The 16,828-nt window shown below is 54.8% G+C and overlaps 3 protein-coding genes across 3 annotated transcripts; all 3 read left to right on the top strand.

Annotated features, from left to right (window-relative positions):
• COCSUDRAFT_22967 (P-loop containing nucleoside triphosphate hydrolase protein) lies at positions 1-5,391 on the top strand. The gene is made up of 9 exons (XM_005649164.1): positions 1-693; positions 1,670-1,971; positions 2,194-2,436; positions 2,717-2,956; positions 3,197-3,427; positions 3,694-3,894; positions 4,086-4,262; positions 4,525-4,737; positions 4,875-5,391. The coding sequence occupies exons 1-9, from the start codon at positions 246-248 to the stop codon at positions 5,025-5,027; spliced, it is 2,208 nt and encodes a 735-aa protein (XP_005649221.1). The 5' UTR covers positions 1-245; the 3' UTR covers positions 5,028-5,391.
• A 91-nt stretch (positions 5,392-5,482) lies between these two features.
• On the top strand, positions 5,483-11,355 carry COCSUDRAFT_53035 (translation elongation factor G; the record flags this gene model as incomplete). Its single annotated transcript, XM_005649163.1, has 14 exons — positions 5,483-5,538; positions 6,163-6,322; positions 6,449-6,670; positions 6,892-6,990; positions 7,099-7,248; positions 7,438-7,716; positions 8,078-8,257; positions 8,507-8,634; positions 8,945-9,074; positions 9,176-9,271; positions 9,367-9,457; positions 9,595-9,779; positions 10,092-10,346; positions 10,875-11,355. The coding sequence occupies 14 exons, from the start codon at positions 5,483-5,485 to the stop codon at positions 11,031-11,033; spliced, it is 2,190 nt and encodes a 729-aa protein (XP_005649220.1). The 3' UTR covers positions 11,034-11,355.
• Positions 11,356-12,614: 1,259 nt separating this feature from the next.
• Positions 12,615-15,695, top strand: COCSUDRAFT_41010 (alpha/beta-hydrolase; the record flags this gene model as incomplete). Its single annotated transcript, XM_005649162.1, has 10 exons — positions 12,615-12,680; positions 12,813-13,066; positions 13,316-13,442; positions 13,635-13,772; positions 13,960-14,093; positions 14,312-14,336; positions 14,482-14,612; positions 14,894-15,003; positions 15,120-15,220; positions 15,519-15,695. 10 exons carry the CDS (start codon positions 12,615-12,617, stop codon positions 15,693-15,695), a joined length of 1,263 nt encoding a protein of 420 aa, XP_005649219.1.
• Positions 15,696-16,828: the final 1,133 nt, after the last annotated feature.

Here is a 16,828-nt window from a genome sequence, read left to right as displayed (position 1 = left end):
TATATATGAGAAGAGAACAACTCTGTTAAGTCTACCTTTAAACAGTCGTCTGATGTCGCCAATCTGCGCTTTGTATTAAGATCGCCAGGAGTTTTCATCTGACTTTGCAAATTCTCCCACTAGTGCTGCTCCACTTTTCCCCTGAAATAGCTCTCTACGGCTGTCACAGGAGTGTGCTTGTCATTATTCCGACGGTTTCCTTGCCTGTCGCAACTCGTTGCAGCTCTGGCAGCTTCTGACAAGTGATGGCACGATCGCGATCTCCTGAAGGCAGCGCCGATAGGCGTCGTGATCGTAGCAGAGATAGGGATCGAGATGCTCGAAAGCGGGAACGCAGTCCAGCGGCTAGGGATGCAAGAGCAGAGACCAGGGATCCCAAGAGACGCAGAAGTGCCAGTCCTGCAAGGAAAGTGGACAGAGCGCGCAGCAGAAGCCGGGAGAGAGCACGGCGCCCTGACAGCAGGGAAAGGAACAGGGAGAGGGATAGAGAGAGGAGAGAGGACAACCGCGATGCTGGGAAGGAAAGGGAAACCAGTGACAGGAAGGACCGGGACAGGGAAAGGGACAGGGATAGGGACAGGGACAGAGATCGGGAGAGAGATCGGGACAGGGATCTCACTGCCACAAGAAGACGAGACGGGGACAGAGATGACAGGGGAAGGGAAGCAGACAGAAGCACGAAGGACAGCTCGCGTGCACCTGAGAAGGAGAGCAATGGTCTGTCAAATGGCAAATCGTCTGGGGAGCTCAATGGCAATCACAAGGCTGAGGTATGCAGCTATCTGACTGCTGCTTGGAATTGACTTGGCTCGGCCACCTTGTTGGTTGCGTTGCTTTCTGTTCTGACATAGATTGGCTGTCTCTGCAGCCCTTATCGCTGGAGGAGCTCCTGAAGAAGAAGCAGCTGGAGCAAGAAGCTGAGGCAAAGGTACGTACAATCTCTGATGTGTGGTATAGATTGTCTCGAGCCTGCGTGGCCATGATTGGCAACTGTCCTGCTATCATCATGCTGACCGGCTGTTTGGCGTGGGCGCAGCCAAAGTTCCTGTCCAAGAAGCAGCGTGAGGAGCTTGCACTCAAGCGGAGGGAAGAGGAGGCAGCTCTGCAGAAGCAGAAGTAGGCAGCATCACACCCTCTGCATGCTCGGCATCTTTCACGAGATTGCCAGGGTGCTTTGCATATTGGGTGCTGTATATTGACCTTTGGGTCTTGCTTAGATCTGGCATATCCATCAAGGGGTAGGATTGTGGCAGCCTTTAATTGCAGCTTGTCTGCAGGACGCACCTTGCCTCTTGGCAGGAAAAGCGTGTGATGAATAAATAATAAGTTGTGACCCCTCTCCTATGGGCTTGCAGGGTGGAGGAGCTCAGAAAGCAGCACGTTGCGTACGTGGACAGCATTGAGAAGGAAAAGCAGCGCGAGGCGGAGCGCAAGGCACAAGAAGACCGCCGGCGCCGAAATGAGGTCTGCATCCTCACTCTTGGCACCTTGCCAAGTGCAATGTTTCTGATGCAGTCATGCATTTATTTTTGTCTGCCTGCACTGCGGAGATTGGAATAAATTGTCTCACTCGTGCGCCGCAAGCAAGGCTTTACTGGCTGGCTTCTTGGCAGCTAGCCACCAAACTGTGGCGATCTAGCAGCATTACTGGTGAGCTTCTGCTTTATAGCCAAGTGCGTGTATGTGCAGGACCGTGAGCGCGAGAAGGAGCTGCTGCTGATCAAGCAGCAGTACCTGGGCACAGAGAAGGTGCGCAAGAAGACGCTGAAGCCGAGCGAGAAGTTCCGCTTCAACTTCGACTGGGAGGCCCAGGACGACACATCCAAGGACCTCAACCCGCTGTACAACAACACGCACGAGGCCGCGCTGCTCTTTGGCCGCGGCCTGCGCGCCGGCGTCGACCGCCGCGAGCAGATGAAGGCCGCCGCCGCCCACCAGAACGACGTCATGAAAAAGATGCGCCAGTCCGCGGTGCGCCCCTGCTCACTGTGAACCTCTCCTGGCCATGCATGCCTCGTGTAGCAAGGCCTGCCGCACTTCTGATTGCCTCTCACATGCATCATCTTGCACCTGTGAAGGTCCTGCTTGACTGTCTCAATGTTGTTGAATGGACCTGTGCAACACCACGGTCTCGGCGGGACCCAGTATGGTCAAGTGAGTGGTACAGTAGCATGACTGGGTGGTGTGGCGCAGGGGGTGTCGGAGACGAAGGAGGACAGGCAGAGGGACAAGGACCGCAAGCAGGCGGCGGAGATGTACGATGACTTTGACAAGCGCGTGGAGAAGCACTGGACAGAGAAGGCGCGGGAGGAGATGACGGAGCGCGACTGGCGCATCTTCCGCGAGGACTTCTCCATCGCCTATAAGGGCAACACCGGCTCGACGCTGCCCATCCGCAACTGGCAGGAGGCCGGCCTGCCCCAGCCCCTCATGGATGTGCGCCTCATGCCACCTGTGCAGCAGCTTGCATGCATGCTCTTCTGGGGAACTCACTCTCCATCATCCAACAAAAACTCCACGGCATCTCACCCGTGGGTAATGATCATGCATTCTACAAAAAATCTGCCACGCACTAGGCAGAAGAATGCCCTTGCCACTGATTCAGAGCACTTCAGAGTGTGGGGCGCCACAATATTCTCGAGGTAATGGGGGACATGGACATCATCATATGGATGTTTTGGAGTGGTGGCTGAGCGCTAGGGTGTGCACCGCGCAGGCCATTGAGAAGATGAAGTATGTGAAGCCGTCGCCCATCCAGATGGCGGCCATTCCGCTGGGCCTCAAGTTCCGCGACGTCATCGGCGTGGCCGAGACGGGCTCCGGAAAGACGGCCGCCTTTGTATTCCCCATGCTCGTCTACATCATGAACCAGCCCAAGATGACCGAGGAGATCGCGGCCGAGGGCCCCTACGCCGTCGTCATGGCACCCACTCGCGAGCTCGCGCAGCAGATCGAGGTCAGTTTGTCCCACTCTCTTGTAGTTCTGTCCAGCCAGGGGGTTCTAAGTACTACTAGCACTGTTTGATGCCCCCTGGTTCTACGGCGTGAGGCATTGACCCTGCTGAATGCATGCGCACAATGCCACGCGAAATTGTGGATATTGCGTGGCTGCTGGGTGTTTGACTTGAATGGTGCATTTCAAACTGGCTTGGCCTGGGTAAATAGGTAGAAAGATTGCAATTGGTGTGTGGCACAGGAGGAGACGATGAAGCTGGCGCAGTTCACGGAGTTCCGCATGGTGAGCGTGGTGGGCGGGCAGAGCATCGAGGACCAGGGATTCAAGCTGCGCAAGGGGTGTGAGATCGTGATCGCCACTCCCGGCCGCCTGCTGGACTGCCTGGAGCAGCGCTACGCCGTCCTCAACCAGTGCAACTACGTCGTCCTCGATGAGGCAGATCGCATGATCGACATGGGTTTCGAGCCCCAGGTCAGCCTACTTTCTTTCGTTGTGGGCCCTAGTCCACAGCCATCGTATGTCCTATCCTGGCAGGGATGCCAGCACATGTTTTTAATTCTGCCCTTGCGTCATCAAGCAAGTGCTTGCATGCAATTTTGCTCGGCGTGCATTTCTGCTGCCTCGGTGTGACTGTCTATGCATCATGCCTTCCTGGTTAGGAAGGTAGCATTTCTGGTCTATAAAGATTATTACTGAAATTCAACTCAGTAATGGTTTCCCTGTTTGTGTGCGCGCAGGTGCGCGGGGTGCTGGACGCGATGCCGAGCACAAACCTGAAGCCGGAGCAGGAGGATGAGGAGCTGGAGGAAAACCGCGTGTACCGCACCACCTACATGTTCAGCGCGACCATGCCGCCGGCTGTGGAGCGCCTGGCGCGCAAGTACATGCGCCGCCCCGTTGTCATCAACATCGGCTCCGCCGGCAAGGCCACCGACAGCGTCACCCAGGCCAGTCCCACCCCTTTTCGGTTTTTCTTTACTTGTCCATTACCTGCATCACTTGTATTGAGTGCAGATAGCGCGTGATTGATTCTGCTCACATCAAATGGTCTATCATGGCGACTGCGAGTATCACAGCCGTGGGATTTATGCCTGGGGTTCTGAATGCTCTGCTGGTGTGTGTGGTGCAGGAGGTGGTCATCTGCAAGGACAACGACAAGCTGCGGCTGCTGGAGGACCAACTGTCTCGCGTCGGCGACAAGCGCGTCATCGTGTTTGTCAACACCAAGACGCACTGTGATGTGGTGTCGCGCCACCTGGACCACCTCAGCTACCACTGCACCGTCCTGCACGGCGGCAAAACCCAGGTCCGCCCTCCCAGCCATGCACCTGAAGCATCACCCCTTGCCTTGCTCCGCCACATTCAAGCATTGTAAGCTTGTGGACAGAGCATGTTTGCTGCCCTGTAGCTGATGCTCTGCAATAGTACTCTTGTTGATTTATCAGGTGGGGGATCTACTTCACCTCAATCATCGATATATTGGTGCATTCCTTCTATTGGGCGCATGCCCTTTTGCTTGGTTTTTGCGCATGCATGCTAAGTTCCTGCTTGGCTTGGAATCTGTGCAGGATCAGCGTGAGGCAGGCCTGGCAGGCTTTAGGGAGGACAAGTACAACGTGCTGGTGGCCACGGACGTGGCCGGGCGCGGTATCGATGTGCCGGACGTGGCGGCTGTCATCAACTACGACATGCCCCACAGCATTGAGCAGTACACCCACCGCATCGGCCGCACTGGGCGCGCTGGCAAGACCGGCTACGCTGTCACCTTCCTCACCATGTCGGTGAGTGCCGCTTTGGTCCCTCTGCTTTGCATCTGGAACCTGGAGTAGCAATGACTTCTTGGAAACTGAGAGAATCTCGAAGGTGGTGGATTGGCCCAATTGGTGGATTTCCTGATTGGTCGTGATTGTTGATGCAGGACACGGAGGTGTTCTATGATCTGAAGCGGCTGCTGGAGGAGAGTGGGGCAAATGTTCCATCACAGTTGGCACACCACGAGGCTTCAAAGGTCAAGCCCGGCTCTGTTCAGGATCGGCCGAGGAAGGACCAGGTTGTGTACAGTAACAAGTGATCCCTGGCAGAAAATGGCCGAATTGCTTTGCATTCCTGAGGTGACTTGCAGTGTCAGGCATTGTCTCAGATGATCAAATTTGTCACAAGGCTTTTTAATCTGACATATTGGATCATTCAGCGCCCGATATATACTAGCAACTGCAGAGAAGAAATTTGCAGGGCCGGGCTGCATCATTTTGACTTATTTCCAAAATTTCAAGCCTTGTGTGCTTGCTGCTCTTTATAAAACGATGTTGCGGTCATGATGATGCCAGCGTGCCACCGTGTATATGTGCCAGTGGCAGCCGTCTACAATATTGTAGACGGCTGCCACTGCTGATTACAATTAATTGTAATCACGGGCAGTACTGCCACTAGTGGGCATGCATGGGGCAATGAATGGATGTTGATCTCAATATGTTACACGACATGTTCTAAATGTCCAATGTTGCCTGCAAGGCCAATCAATTCACAATGAGTTGTGCAGCAGCCAGCCACCCCTCTCGCACACATGCACCCTCTATAGGCACGTGGCCTTGACGTGGACACGTGCGAATCCAGCTTATTTCGCCAGTCTTTCTGTTGAAGGAGCAGTCCTTAACGGGGCGTCCTAGACTTTCGATCGTGTTAGAATTAGTTCAATCACTCTGAGACAAGATGTGAAGGTTCTCTATGAGGGAATCAGTCGGATAACTATCACTTAGAATCGGTTAGTTTCCCACCATGAGGACTCTTATTTCCAGTCGATGCCTCAAATTAATATCTAAATGTCTAAATCAAATTAGTCAGAGTGGTACAGGGATTCAATCGCTGCGGCTATTATCAACAGATCGAACAATAGCTGGATGCGCAGCACTCAGACCTAACCTTGGCGGCTTGTTTCCCCAGCAACTTACACTCCTTCGGTAAGTTCTCTCGAGGCATCTTCTTATTGTTTCTACAATGATTTCAGGTGAAATCAGTTGGAGTATTGTCGTGCCAAGCAAGTTACCCTTTCTAGGTGTCAGTCCCTGGTTTCGGCAAACTACAGAGAATGGCATCTGAACATGCCTTCCTCGCGATATGTGCCTGTACCTTTCATCTTTCAGAAGCAACACAACAACTTGCCCCTGGCCATTGAAACATGCTGAGGAGGCTCCTGTTGCACTGGACAGGAATTTCAGCGCTCTACCTCTCGCTCAAACAGCAACAAATGACCCTGATGAGCTGTCTCACATCCGCAACATCGGAATATCTGCGCACATTGATTCTGGGAAGACCACCCTGACAGAGCGCATCCTGTTCTACACTGGGCGGATACATGCAATCCACGAGGCAAGCCCACCTTTGCATGCTGTCTATCCCTATTTCTGAAGAATGTGCTCTTCTAGATTGTTTTGAGTATGTTGGACCCTTCTGTCCCGGTCAGGTAAAGTCAGAGACCCGTGTTGTCCCATGCAGGTGCGGGGAAAGGACGGTGTTGGGGCGAAGATGGATCACATGGACCTGGAAAGAGAGAAGGGAATTACAATCCAGTCAGCTGCCACCTACTGCACCTGGAAGGACACGTCCATCAACATCATTGACACTCCGGGTCACGTGGATTTCACTATTGAGGTGGAGCGAGCGCTGAGAGTGCTGGATGGGGCCATCCTCGTGCTCTGTTCTGTGGGTGGTGTCCAGGTGAGTCCTACTGGCAGTGTCAGCTATAAGGGAATGGCAGCGCACTGCCTGCACAGAGCTGGACCTGCATAGCTTCCACGAGATGGGCAGCTTTTGACAGTGGCTTCAAGTGTATTGCCCTCTCATTATCTTAATTCAAAGGCTCGGTACCAATTGCAGTGCAGCCCTTGCAGAATGCTCTCTAGCAGAAGCTTGCTAAGCTTCAAGTGTGTGGTTTGCAGAGTCAGAGCATTACAGTGGATCGGCAAATGCGGAGATACGACGTTCCACGCCTAGCTTTTATCAACAAGCTTGATCGGGCTGGTGCAGACCCTTGGAAGGTGAGGATCTATGAGATATTGAGAGCCTACCCCGACGATGTAACACATCGCTGCTAGGCACAAGACAACAGAGCATTGAGTCCCAAACGTGCTTTGGTGGATGCGCAGGTGATAGGTCAGATGCAGGATAAGCTGCGGCTAAATTGCGCACCTGTGCAATTGCCAATTGGTCTGGAGGAGGATCACAAGGGCTTGATTGACCTCGTCAAGATGAAGGCCTTCGCATTTGAGGGCCCCAATGGAGAAACCATCACCGAGGTATACTGCCCTTGCTTCACTGCCTTCAAGGCCTCTCTGAGAAGGTGCCCGGGTGGCCAATGTGCAGCTCTCAGAGGGCATGCCTTGGCATGTCAATCTAATTTTCTTGGGATACCTGCCAATGTCAAATGACCTCCTATATACATGGCTTTAAAACCCAATAGTATAAGAGCCAGTGGAAACGCACAGGTGCCCATGTCGGCGGAGCAGGCGGCGTGGGCAGCGGAGAAGCGCAGTGAGCTAGTGGAGAAGCTGGCTGACGTGGACGAGCAGCTGGGGGAACTGTTCCTGATGGAGGAGCCGATCGACGAGGAGACGCTGCGGGGCGCCATCCGCCGCGCCACCACCAGCCTCGCCTTCGTGCCCATCTTCATGGGAAGCGCCTACAAGAACAAGGGCGTGCAGCTGCTGTTGGACGGTGTCACTGATTACCTTCCTGCCCCCTCAGACGTCGGCAACAGCGCCCTAGTGCGCGCCCTTTCTGATCACTCACTCCCGCCACCGCACTCCTTCTCAGCGGTCATCCCTGCAGATGCTGCTGCTTGAGGAATGCCCATTGGCATTGCAAGTTTGATGTTATGATGCAGTGGGGTATGTTGATATGTTGCCTCTCAGCATCACCTAAGATGACCTAGGTCTCGCCTTGAACGTCATGGGCATCCTGGGGGGATGAGTGGCGGATTGACTGCCAAGGGTGTGAGGAACTGGCTGTGGGGCATCGATGGGAACAATGTGCTGCCGCGCCTCGCCACCTGTGCACAGGGATGACTAACATGTGGTGTGCTTGTGTGATTGTGTCGTGCAGCACTGATGAATGTGCTGGGCGCAGGATGCTGCGAATGAGGAGCAGCCGGTGGCGCTGCCGTGTTCCCGCGATGGGCCGCTGGTGGCGCTGGCGTTCAAGCTGGAGGAGGGGCGCTTTGGGCAGCTGACCTACATGCGCATCTACTCCGGCACCATCAGCAAGGGCGACAACGTCATCAATGTCGTCACCGGCAAACGCATCAAGGTACCTGCAAATGAGCCTGTTTTCAGCGACAGCAGCTTAGTCTGCCAGGGAGATTGACCTCTCAGCCTGCATGTGACCATTGCACGCATCTGCAATGTTGCTGGGAAAATTCATGTTGGCGTTCAGACTGGCAAGGAGCCTGTCTGCCTCTGCATGAGAACCATTTGCAAACGTGTCTTAAGGTTGCTGGGAAGTTCCGGCGAGGTGTTGATATCGACAGGGATCTGAAAGCTGCGCATGTGCGGGCAGGTGCCGAGGCTGGTGCGCATGCACAGCAACGACATGGAGGACATCATGGAGGCGGGCGCTGGGGACATCGTGGCCATGTTCGGCATCGAGTGTTCCACCGGCGACACCTTCACCGACGGCACCGTCAGGTGCTGCTCCCTTAAGTTATCACTTTTTCATGCTTTTCCTGCCAAGAGGCAAGTTGCGTCCTGCAGACAAGCTGCAGTTCAAGGCTCTCACAATCCTACCCCTTGTCGGACTCGCCAGACCCAAGCAAGACCCCTTCAACCGTGGGCACGGTGCGCAGTATTTATACCGCCCCCCGCCAGCCGGCGCCAGCAGCACTCAAAAGGCTCCTCCTTCATCATGTTAAAATATTGTCCCCGCCCTTTTCCCAGAAAGCGCGGTGTTTGTACAGCATGTTGCATGCTCCTCTGCTGAGGTTCCGCCGCTGTGCAGGTACACGATGACGTCCATGAATGTGCCGGACCCTGTGATGAGCCTGGCCATCCTGCCCAAGACGCGCGAGGCTGCCGGCAACTTCTCCAAGGCGCTGAGCCGGTTCCAGAGGGAGGACCCCACCTTCAAGGTGCTGCCCACTTATGAGCTGTCAGGACGACACATGCTGCTCTTGTCATGTGGCAATTTGAGAAGGCTTTGTGCTCAAGGGCTTTGTGGGGCTTTGTGCAGGTCAGCACAGATCCTGACACTGGCCAGACCATCATCAGTGGGATGGGCGAACTCCACCTGGACATCTATGTGGAGCGCATGAAGAGGGAGTACAAGGTGAGCAGTGCCAATGTAACGCACTCTCTTGCGTGCTTGCTAATAGCTGCTGATGGCCATGACCCAAGAATGAAGCATGTCTCCTGCGATGCCAGGTGGATGCCGAGGTGGGCAAGCCGCGGGTGAATTACCTGGAGGCCATCACCAAGCGCATCAATTTCGACTACCTCCACAAGAAGCAGACAGGTGCAAGCCCACGCCTGGTACCAGCCAATGGAGGCCTTAGCATCAGGAGAGGCACTAGCATCTTCCCTTGATGCGGAAATGAAAACCTTGAGTCCAGCGTTCCGAGGGGCTCTGAGGGGCAATGTTGTTGCTGGCAGGTGGCCAGGGGCAGTATGGGCGGGTGATAGGCTACATGGAGCCGACGCCAGAGGATGAGCCAGAGCGCTTTGTGTTTGCGCGTGAGATTGTGGGCAACGCCATCCCGCCAAGCTTCCTGCCGGCCTGCGAGAAGGGCTTCCGCGAAGCCGCCAACTCCGGCGGCCTCACCGGCCACCCCGTGCAGGTGGGCCCCCTCTCTCTGCACTCTCTGCTCCTGCACTCGTTCCACCATTCCACATGACCTGCTACGCATGCCGGCAGATTTTCTGGTGCACCCTGAGATGCCCGTCAGAGGCTGCCAGGGCGTGTTGTCATGCCGACAGGAGCGGTACAGCTCCTGTGGCTGTGTGCTGTGAATTCAAGTGAATCTGGCACTACAGTCTCGGTGCCTAATGAGTGCCTGCAATCTAATCAGGCACCTGATCAAGGCACTTCGAATACACTTGTGAATGGATATAGAAGTTGAAATTGAAATATACTGATTGAATGCACGCAGGGGGTGCGTGTGGCGCTGACGGATGGGGCGGCGCACGCGGTGGACAGCAGTGAGATGGCGTTCAAGCTGGCGTGCCAGTACGCGTTCCGGGAGGCCTTCATGCGCGCGGCGCCCGTAATCCTGGAGCCCGTGATGGCCGTGGACGTTCGTGCGCCCTCCGAGTTCCAGGGCACCATCATCGGCGACCTCAACCGCCGCAAGGGCATCATCCTGAATAGTGAAGGCGAGGGCGACGACGTCGTCATGCAGGCCCAGGTGCTCTTTCCTACCTTGTCTCGCACCCCTGGAATCTTCATGCATTCCTCTGGTCATTAGTAATCAGATGACCTCTAGATGGGGCACCCTATTACAGCATGCATAGCAGGCCTGGCTCGGGCTTCATGTACACCCCTTCATCTGCTATGGTAGCCGCCATCTGACACGGCTTGTGCAGTTGGGCAGTGGACTCACTCCTGTGTAGGTCCACAGGAATCTTGATGCCAGCACGCTGCTGAAGGAAGGAAGGAAATTACACAACAACTCCAGCCGCCCTGATTGGATGTACTGACAGCATCCAAGTGATCAAAACAATCCATGACAAAATGTGCAACACTGACAATATCAAACTGCCACATGAATTGTTGCATGGTCTAAATGGCTGCACCAAACAAATATGTGAGCGTGGGTGTATTACTCTGCAAAACCGATGACTTGCTTTGTCTGGACTAGGGGGTCTGTTGGTGCCGAGGATTAAGCAAATGCCTGAGTGGGATCTGACAGCGCTTGTGTGTGGGGGTGCGGCAGGTGCCGCTGAACGAGATGTTTGGGTACAGCACGGGCCTGCGCTCCATGACTCAGGGCAAGGGCGAGTTCACGATGGAGTACGCTCGCCACGCCCCCGTCAGCACAGAGCGCCAGGCCGAGCTCACCGCCTCCTACAAGCGGGAGAGGGCCGCCTCCTGAGCATTCGACCCGCCCGGGCAGCTGTCGAGTTGCTGGGCGGATCAAGTGCTTGTGTCTCACCTAGCCCAACTGCGTCGTTTAGATCAACTGTCATGGACTGAGTAGTCTGAGCCTGAAGTTGGCTAGGTGCGGTGCATAAATTGCCAACAAAGATTTTCTGCTCGACATAACTGTACACGTGTGCTTCTGCTGCTAATTAAGTAGGTATTGATTGCGTGCAGATGCATGCCGACCTGATTGCCTTCAGGGCGTTCAAAGTTAGCCCAACTCTTTATATCCTTATAATCCAGCAAGGATCTTAAGAAAGACGGTTTGTATGCGCCCTTGCATGACTGAGACTGGTGGGGTCTTGCATTTGGCCATCATGGTGGCACATGCATCTCATATCATTGGATCTGATATCCAATAGACGAGTCATCCCGGCCGCTGCAGCCGCTGCGGCTGCGGCATTTTCCCTGATTCTGTTCCTGCAGTACACTAGTGCATCGTCAGCATCACATGGATAGTATTATTACCACCGTGCTTGGCCACGATACATTTTTTGGGGATTTATAACTTTTAGAATTCGAAATAAATTTCTCAGGAGTCAAAACAGGACCTACGCCAAAATGGCCGCACGTGCTGGATAAGACTTTGATCCAATTAGCCACATAGGATTGGCCATCTTTCCTTGGATTTTATTTAAAATTTACCTACAAGTGCTCGACATCATTCCTTGTTGCAAGATGAGTATATCGAAAAGCAAGATCGGTGCTTCATACAAGCACGAAGCCAAATTGACTTGCTGAATGTCAGCAGCACGTTGCCCAGCAGCAAGTACTCTTCGTCATACTGTCTGTTTCCCACGTCATTCGTTAAGTCGTAAAGGCAACAATTATGTGCAACTTTCCCGCTACAGTATGCTAGATCGGTCGAAGTCTGGTAAAGGTACGTTTTGTCCAAGGCGAAACATGCGGTTCGGATCTGGCGGGGTGAGAAAGCTTCGGAACGAGCACACTCATTTGTCCCCCACCACACCACAATAATGATTGTGCTTGCAGGTCTCACTGCCTCATTTCCTGGCACAAGCAACGTCCTCAGGCCATGGCTGAGACTGAGCTGGAGGGTCCCAAATGAGCTTTGGGGAGCAGTCAATGCTGTATCAGCCGGGCTGTGCGGGCCTCAGCAGCCACAGCAGCCCTGCCGGCCTTTCCACACCACCTGCTTGGTAAGTCTGGACGATCAGACGTGGCTGAGCATTACTTCTGGCTTGTAGCAGACCTTCTCAACGGTGTCCATGGTCTCGTGCAGGCATCAGCGTCTGGGGAGGCATCTTCAGTTGGAGCCCCCCAGATCATCCCCCAGAGCATCAGGGAGCGCTTGGATGCAAAGCCTGGCCTGCAGACAAAGCAGGCATGACATCATGCCCACTGTAAATGCGTCTCATCTGCATTGCACTCACTTTCTGCCTAGAGAAGGATTTGCCTCAGTTTCTGTGATCATGTGCAGGTGGTGTTGTGTCTTGTGCTGCCGGCGCTGGTCTGCGCCACGCTGTATGCTGCCCTGAGGCCAGCACGACTCAGCCTCTTTGTCGCCATCAGTATGGCCGCCCTGTATGCCTGGCTGGTGGCTGCACTGCGCGCAGCCTTCCTCGAGCAGCAATACCAGGTCTGATGCTCCCCTTAGACAAGCCCAATCCAGGACAAGACTCTCTGCATACACGGTAGCTGTCATGTACTACAATGTTAATTATGGGTTCTCAAACCCTTTGTATCTGACAATGTTGCCATGCTTGCGCAGACATGCCAGGTGGCAGAGGCTGAGCTGGCAGACAGCGACTCACGTTTCAGGTCAGTGAACGGCATCAGCGTCCACTACAAAGCAGCCAACTACGCATCCGCTCAGGCCGGTTCAGCCGTCGTCCCTGCCATTGCCATGTACCACGGGTTTGGCGCAAATACCTTCAGCTGGTCCTTTGTGGACCGCAAGCTGGCCGCGCAGCTGAAAGCCCTGGTGGTGTCCCATGACATGCCCGGCTTTGGACTCACCCAGAGGTGCAGCTCTTGCCTCACCCTCCCTTGCACTGCGCTTCTGTAGGGCCCATGCACCAGGACTTCATCAGCTGCCCACTCAGCAGAGTGCCATAATCACCTAGCAGAATGGAGCGCTGCGCCACTTGCATTGTAGGGACGATGTCCCCCACTAGGAGATCTTGGTGAGAGGTTTCACGCATTTCTAGTGGAGATGTTTTGCTTGAGCCGAGGAGCTAAGCAGTGGTTTGTTGCGTGATTCAATCGCTGCAGGACGCCAGACGTGGCGGACTACAGCATTCAGAGCAACGGACGCATTGGGCGCAAGGTGTTGGACGCCGAGCTGGCCGCCAACAGCCTCATCCCTGCTGCCAGCACGCAGCCTGCCAAGAAGCCAGATGTGCGCACACCCTGCATACCCATGTCTATATGCAGTACTGTGCAGGCCCCGGCTGCAATCCACAGTACAAGTTGATGACCCTTGGCCTGTCAACTTCCTCAACGGCCCTTAGTGAGCCGGCCTGCTGCCTCAGATCTACCAGCACAAAATCAAACATATTCATGGTGGGAATGGTGTTGTGCTTGCATGCAGGCGTCAGGGGACGCATATGCCCTGGCGGCGGATGCAACTTCAAGCGGACTGGAGGGTGGTGGGCGGGTGCGCCGGATCCTGATTGGCCACTCCCTGGGCGCTGCCTGCGCGGCGGCAGAGGTCATTGACCACCCTGAGGTGCGCCTCTCCATATCATATGGACAACTACAGAAGACTCTGGGAATCATGGGAGAAAATCTGGGACAATTCTGTGGAGGCACATCTCTTCCTTCTGTGTAGCATTTTGTTACAAAATTGCTTTAGGTAGCTGCTGTCACAAATCTTGATCAGGCTTGCCGCTCTGAAAGGGCAGGTGTCACTGCAGGGCATCGCCGCGCTGATCCTTGTGGCTCCTGCAATCGTCGCTCCAATCTTTGGCAAATCCAGCAGCTCCGTCGCCCCCAAGGAGGCCGCTTCATCCGACATCGAGCTCACAAAGTCTTCCCAGCAGACATCCAGGTCTGGCCCCTTGTTCTTCCTGCTCGAATAAAATCCTTTCAGCGAAGCCATGGTGGATACATAAATCCAAAACATGTTGTGCTTCAGTGAAGCACTGCCTTCTATCCATTGGCTGCATGTCACAATCCTCCATTTTGAATACGTGCAGTCAGGGAGCTGTCTTGCTGCTGTGAAACCTTCTGCCTTTTGTGGCGGGTTGCATGCGGTGTTTGATGTAGACACCGCATCCATGTTCAGGGCCAGGTGCGACCTGTGCATCAGTTGATTACTGTCCCAGATATGGCATTGCCGGTGTGCCCTGTTGTGAATGCGCATCTCCCTCTACCCCTGCATGACCTCCCCCTCGTGAATGCACAGGGGCCGGTGGGTTTGGCTGGGGGGCGTGCAGGTTCTGGCGACGGAGGCGGCCGCTGCGGTGGCGCGGTGCGCGATATGGCTGACGCAGCCGCTGCTGGTTCTGGCGCTGCGCTCGGCCGTCCGCTCGCGCGCATTCTGGCAGCGCGGCCTCGGCAGCGCCTGGTGAGTCAGCCATGAGTCACCCCGGCCGCTCATCCCCTTCAAACCCTGCACTTGTTTCGCTCAAAGCAGCATGAGAAATTGTGCAAAGCTTATCATTTTAGCAGTTGCATTGGGGGGAGCAGGGAACGCCGATTGCTTTCAACCCTTGACTGACTCCGTCCTCAAACCACCATGCTGGGACTGTCCCTGCGCGCATGGGAGGTGATCAGTGGAGCAGCTCCTTGTGCTTCAAACTGGTGAGGGGTGGCATGAGCAGTGACAGAGACATGTGCTGTGCGCAGGTATGCAAAGGACGGCGTTACGCCCGAGATCCTGGACGCGTATCGCCTGCCGCAGCTGGTGCGCGGGTGGGAGTGGGGCCTCCTGCGCTTCCTGAGAGCACGCGTGGCCGGTGACTGCCTCTCCAGACTCTGCTTAGCGCCTTGCTCGGGGCCCTCATTGTCTGACATGGTGCGCGGCAGTTTTGGGAAATTGATGCGCTGACAAAGGGGGAGATGTTGCGCGCAGGGGGCAAGAACGTGTGGAAGGCGCTGCAGAGTGGCTACGCGCAAGCCACCCGCGGCCAGGCAGAGCGCCTTGCGCACGCCGTCGCGCAGCACGACATCAAGGTAGCCGGCCACCCATCATCTCATGCACCCCAAGCATCCTGCCACCTGCACTTCACAGCCAAGACACCCTGCGTCCACAACCTACCATGCCACAAACAAACATGCTGATGGGGCCTGAGTCAGCTGAACACTCCCTCGTGCTCCCTGCCCTGATTCCCGACGCTCAATACCGTAATAAATATTGCCGGCCCCACTTTGGGGACCATCCTGCTGTGTCAGCTCGGGTTTGCAGAGTCAAGACAGCATGCAGACATAGGATGCAGTAGCAGTGAGGTCGACTCAAACATTTAAACTGCAGGTGCTGGTGATCCATGGGGAGCACGATGCGCTGGTGCCGATGTGGAACAGCCGGCGGCTGGCGGACGCGCTGCCGGGCGCGAGTATGTGCGCGTTCCCTGCCTGCGGCCACATGCCCATGGAGGAGTGCCCCAACCGCTTCATCGACACCGTCGCAGAATTTGTCGCAGGCATCTGACGCCTGATCAGGCACTTGCCACCACAGGTCAAGAGAAGAGAGATGTAAGACGTACCAGGCAGTGCCTTGAAGGCAGTGTGAGCGCCAAGTAGGTAGAAAGGGCTGCCTCAGGTCAGCCTCGCATTGTGGAACAGGACGGGGCCGCGGAGTTGTAGTGCTGTGAGCAGCTACTGGGAATTCTGCACTACCTGGCGTACTTGTAGGGGCACGTGGGTTATAGGAGAATGTCGCCACTTTTAGGCAGGCAGCGTGTGCCCTGGATAGGGAGTGATGCACTTCAAAGGGACGCAGCAGCTGATGCCTGGCATGGCGGCGGTCCTTGTGAGGCGCATCGAAGACCTATTTAATGAATGTGAGGGTTAGGTCAGGTCTGCATTGTCACACTGGATATCCATAGGTGAGTGTCTTTGTTGCCTGTCAGCCAGCTCCTGTGTGTCTGGCCAGTTTTGAGAGCCCCACTAGGGCCAAATGAGAGAGATCACCACCCCTTCATTGAATCCTGACCAGTTTTGCAGAGTTGCCTTAGGTGAATAGTTGCACAGCGCTTTTCTGTGTACTCATGACCAGTGTGGGTCATTTTCGATAGGGAGTCATGCGAGCCCTGTATGTGTTTTTGTTTAGAAGGAGTTTGCAGCATCTAGGTGCATGGGTTCAGGTTTAGTACCTACGATCATGGCAGGAAGTGAGAGTGTGACTGGCACCTTGCAGTTGATTGCAAATGGCTGATCATGTATGCATCTGTCAATGCAGAACACGTTTGTGGGGTGTCCAAGGGATGCATGTATAGGATTGGAACTTCATGGCAGCTGATACTTTTGAGTGCTTGCCCTGCCAGGGCACTGCTAACCATTAGACAAAGTTAGACATGGTTTGAGAGCCCAATGAGCAGCTGCAGCCAGAGCTACAGAGAGTTCCAGGTGGAGAGCTAGCGTCGCATGTGCAGATATTACAAATTCTTTGTTAACACTAAACTGATAAACATATTGCTCCTGCATTGTATCACATGCCTTTTGTGAAGTCTAGTCGACTCAGTCTACTGATGAAGGTGGATCGCATGTGGCTCAAGTATCAAGGGAAGCATCATGTGAGAAACATACCCTGCACCTACAGATTACTATATTGAATCTAGAGCA

This window comes from Coccomyxa subellipsoidea (assembly GCF_000258705.1).
Source record: "Coccomyxa subellipsoidea C-169, whole genome shotgun sequence".
Lineage (NCBI taxonomy): Eukaryota > Viridiplantae > Chlorophyta > Trebouxiophyceae > Coccomyxaceae > Coccomyxa > Coccomyxa subellipsoidea.
This window is presented reverse-complemented; position numbering and strand designations above follow the sequence as displayed.

Coding starts and splice junctions, on each gene's coding strand:
- COCSUDRAFT_22967 (XM_005649164.1), top strand. CDS start 246: ATGGCACGATCGCGATCTCCTGAAGGCAGCGCCGATAGGCGTCGTGAT. Junction 2,957..3,196: donor AGCTCGCGCAGCAGATCGAG/GTCAGTTTGTCC, acceptor TGTGTGGCACAG/GAGGAGACGATGAAGCTGGC. Junction 3,895..4,085: donor CCGGCAAGGCCACCGACAGC/GTCACCCAGGCC, acceptor TGTGTGGTGCAG/GAGGTGGTCATCTGCAAGGA.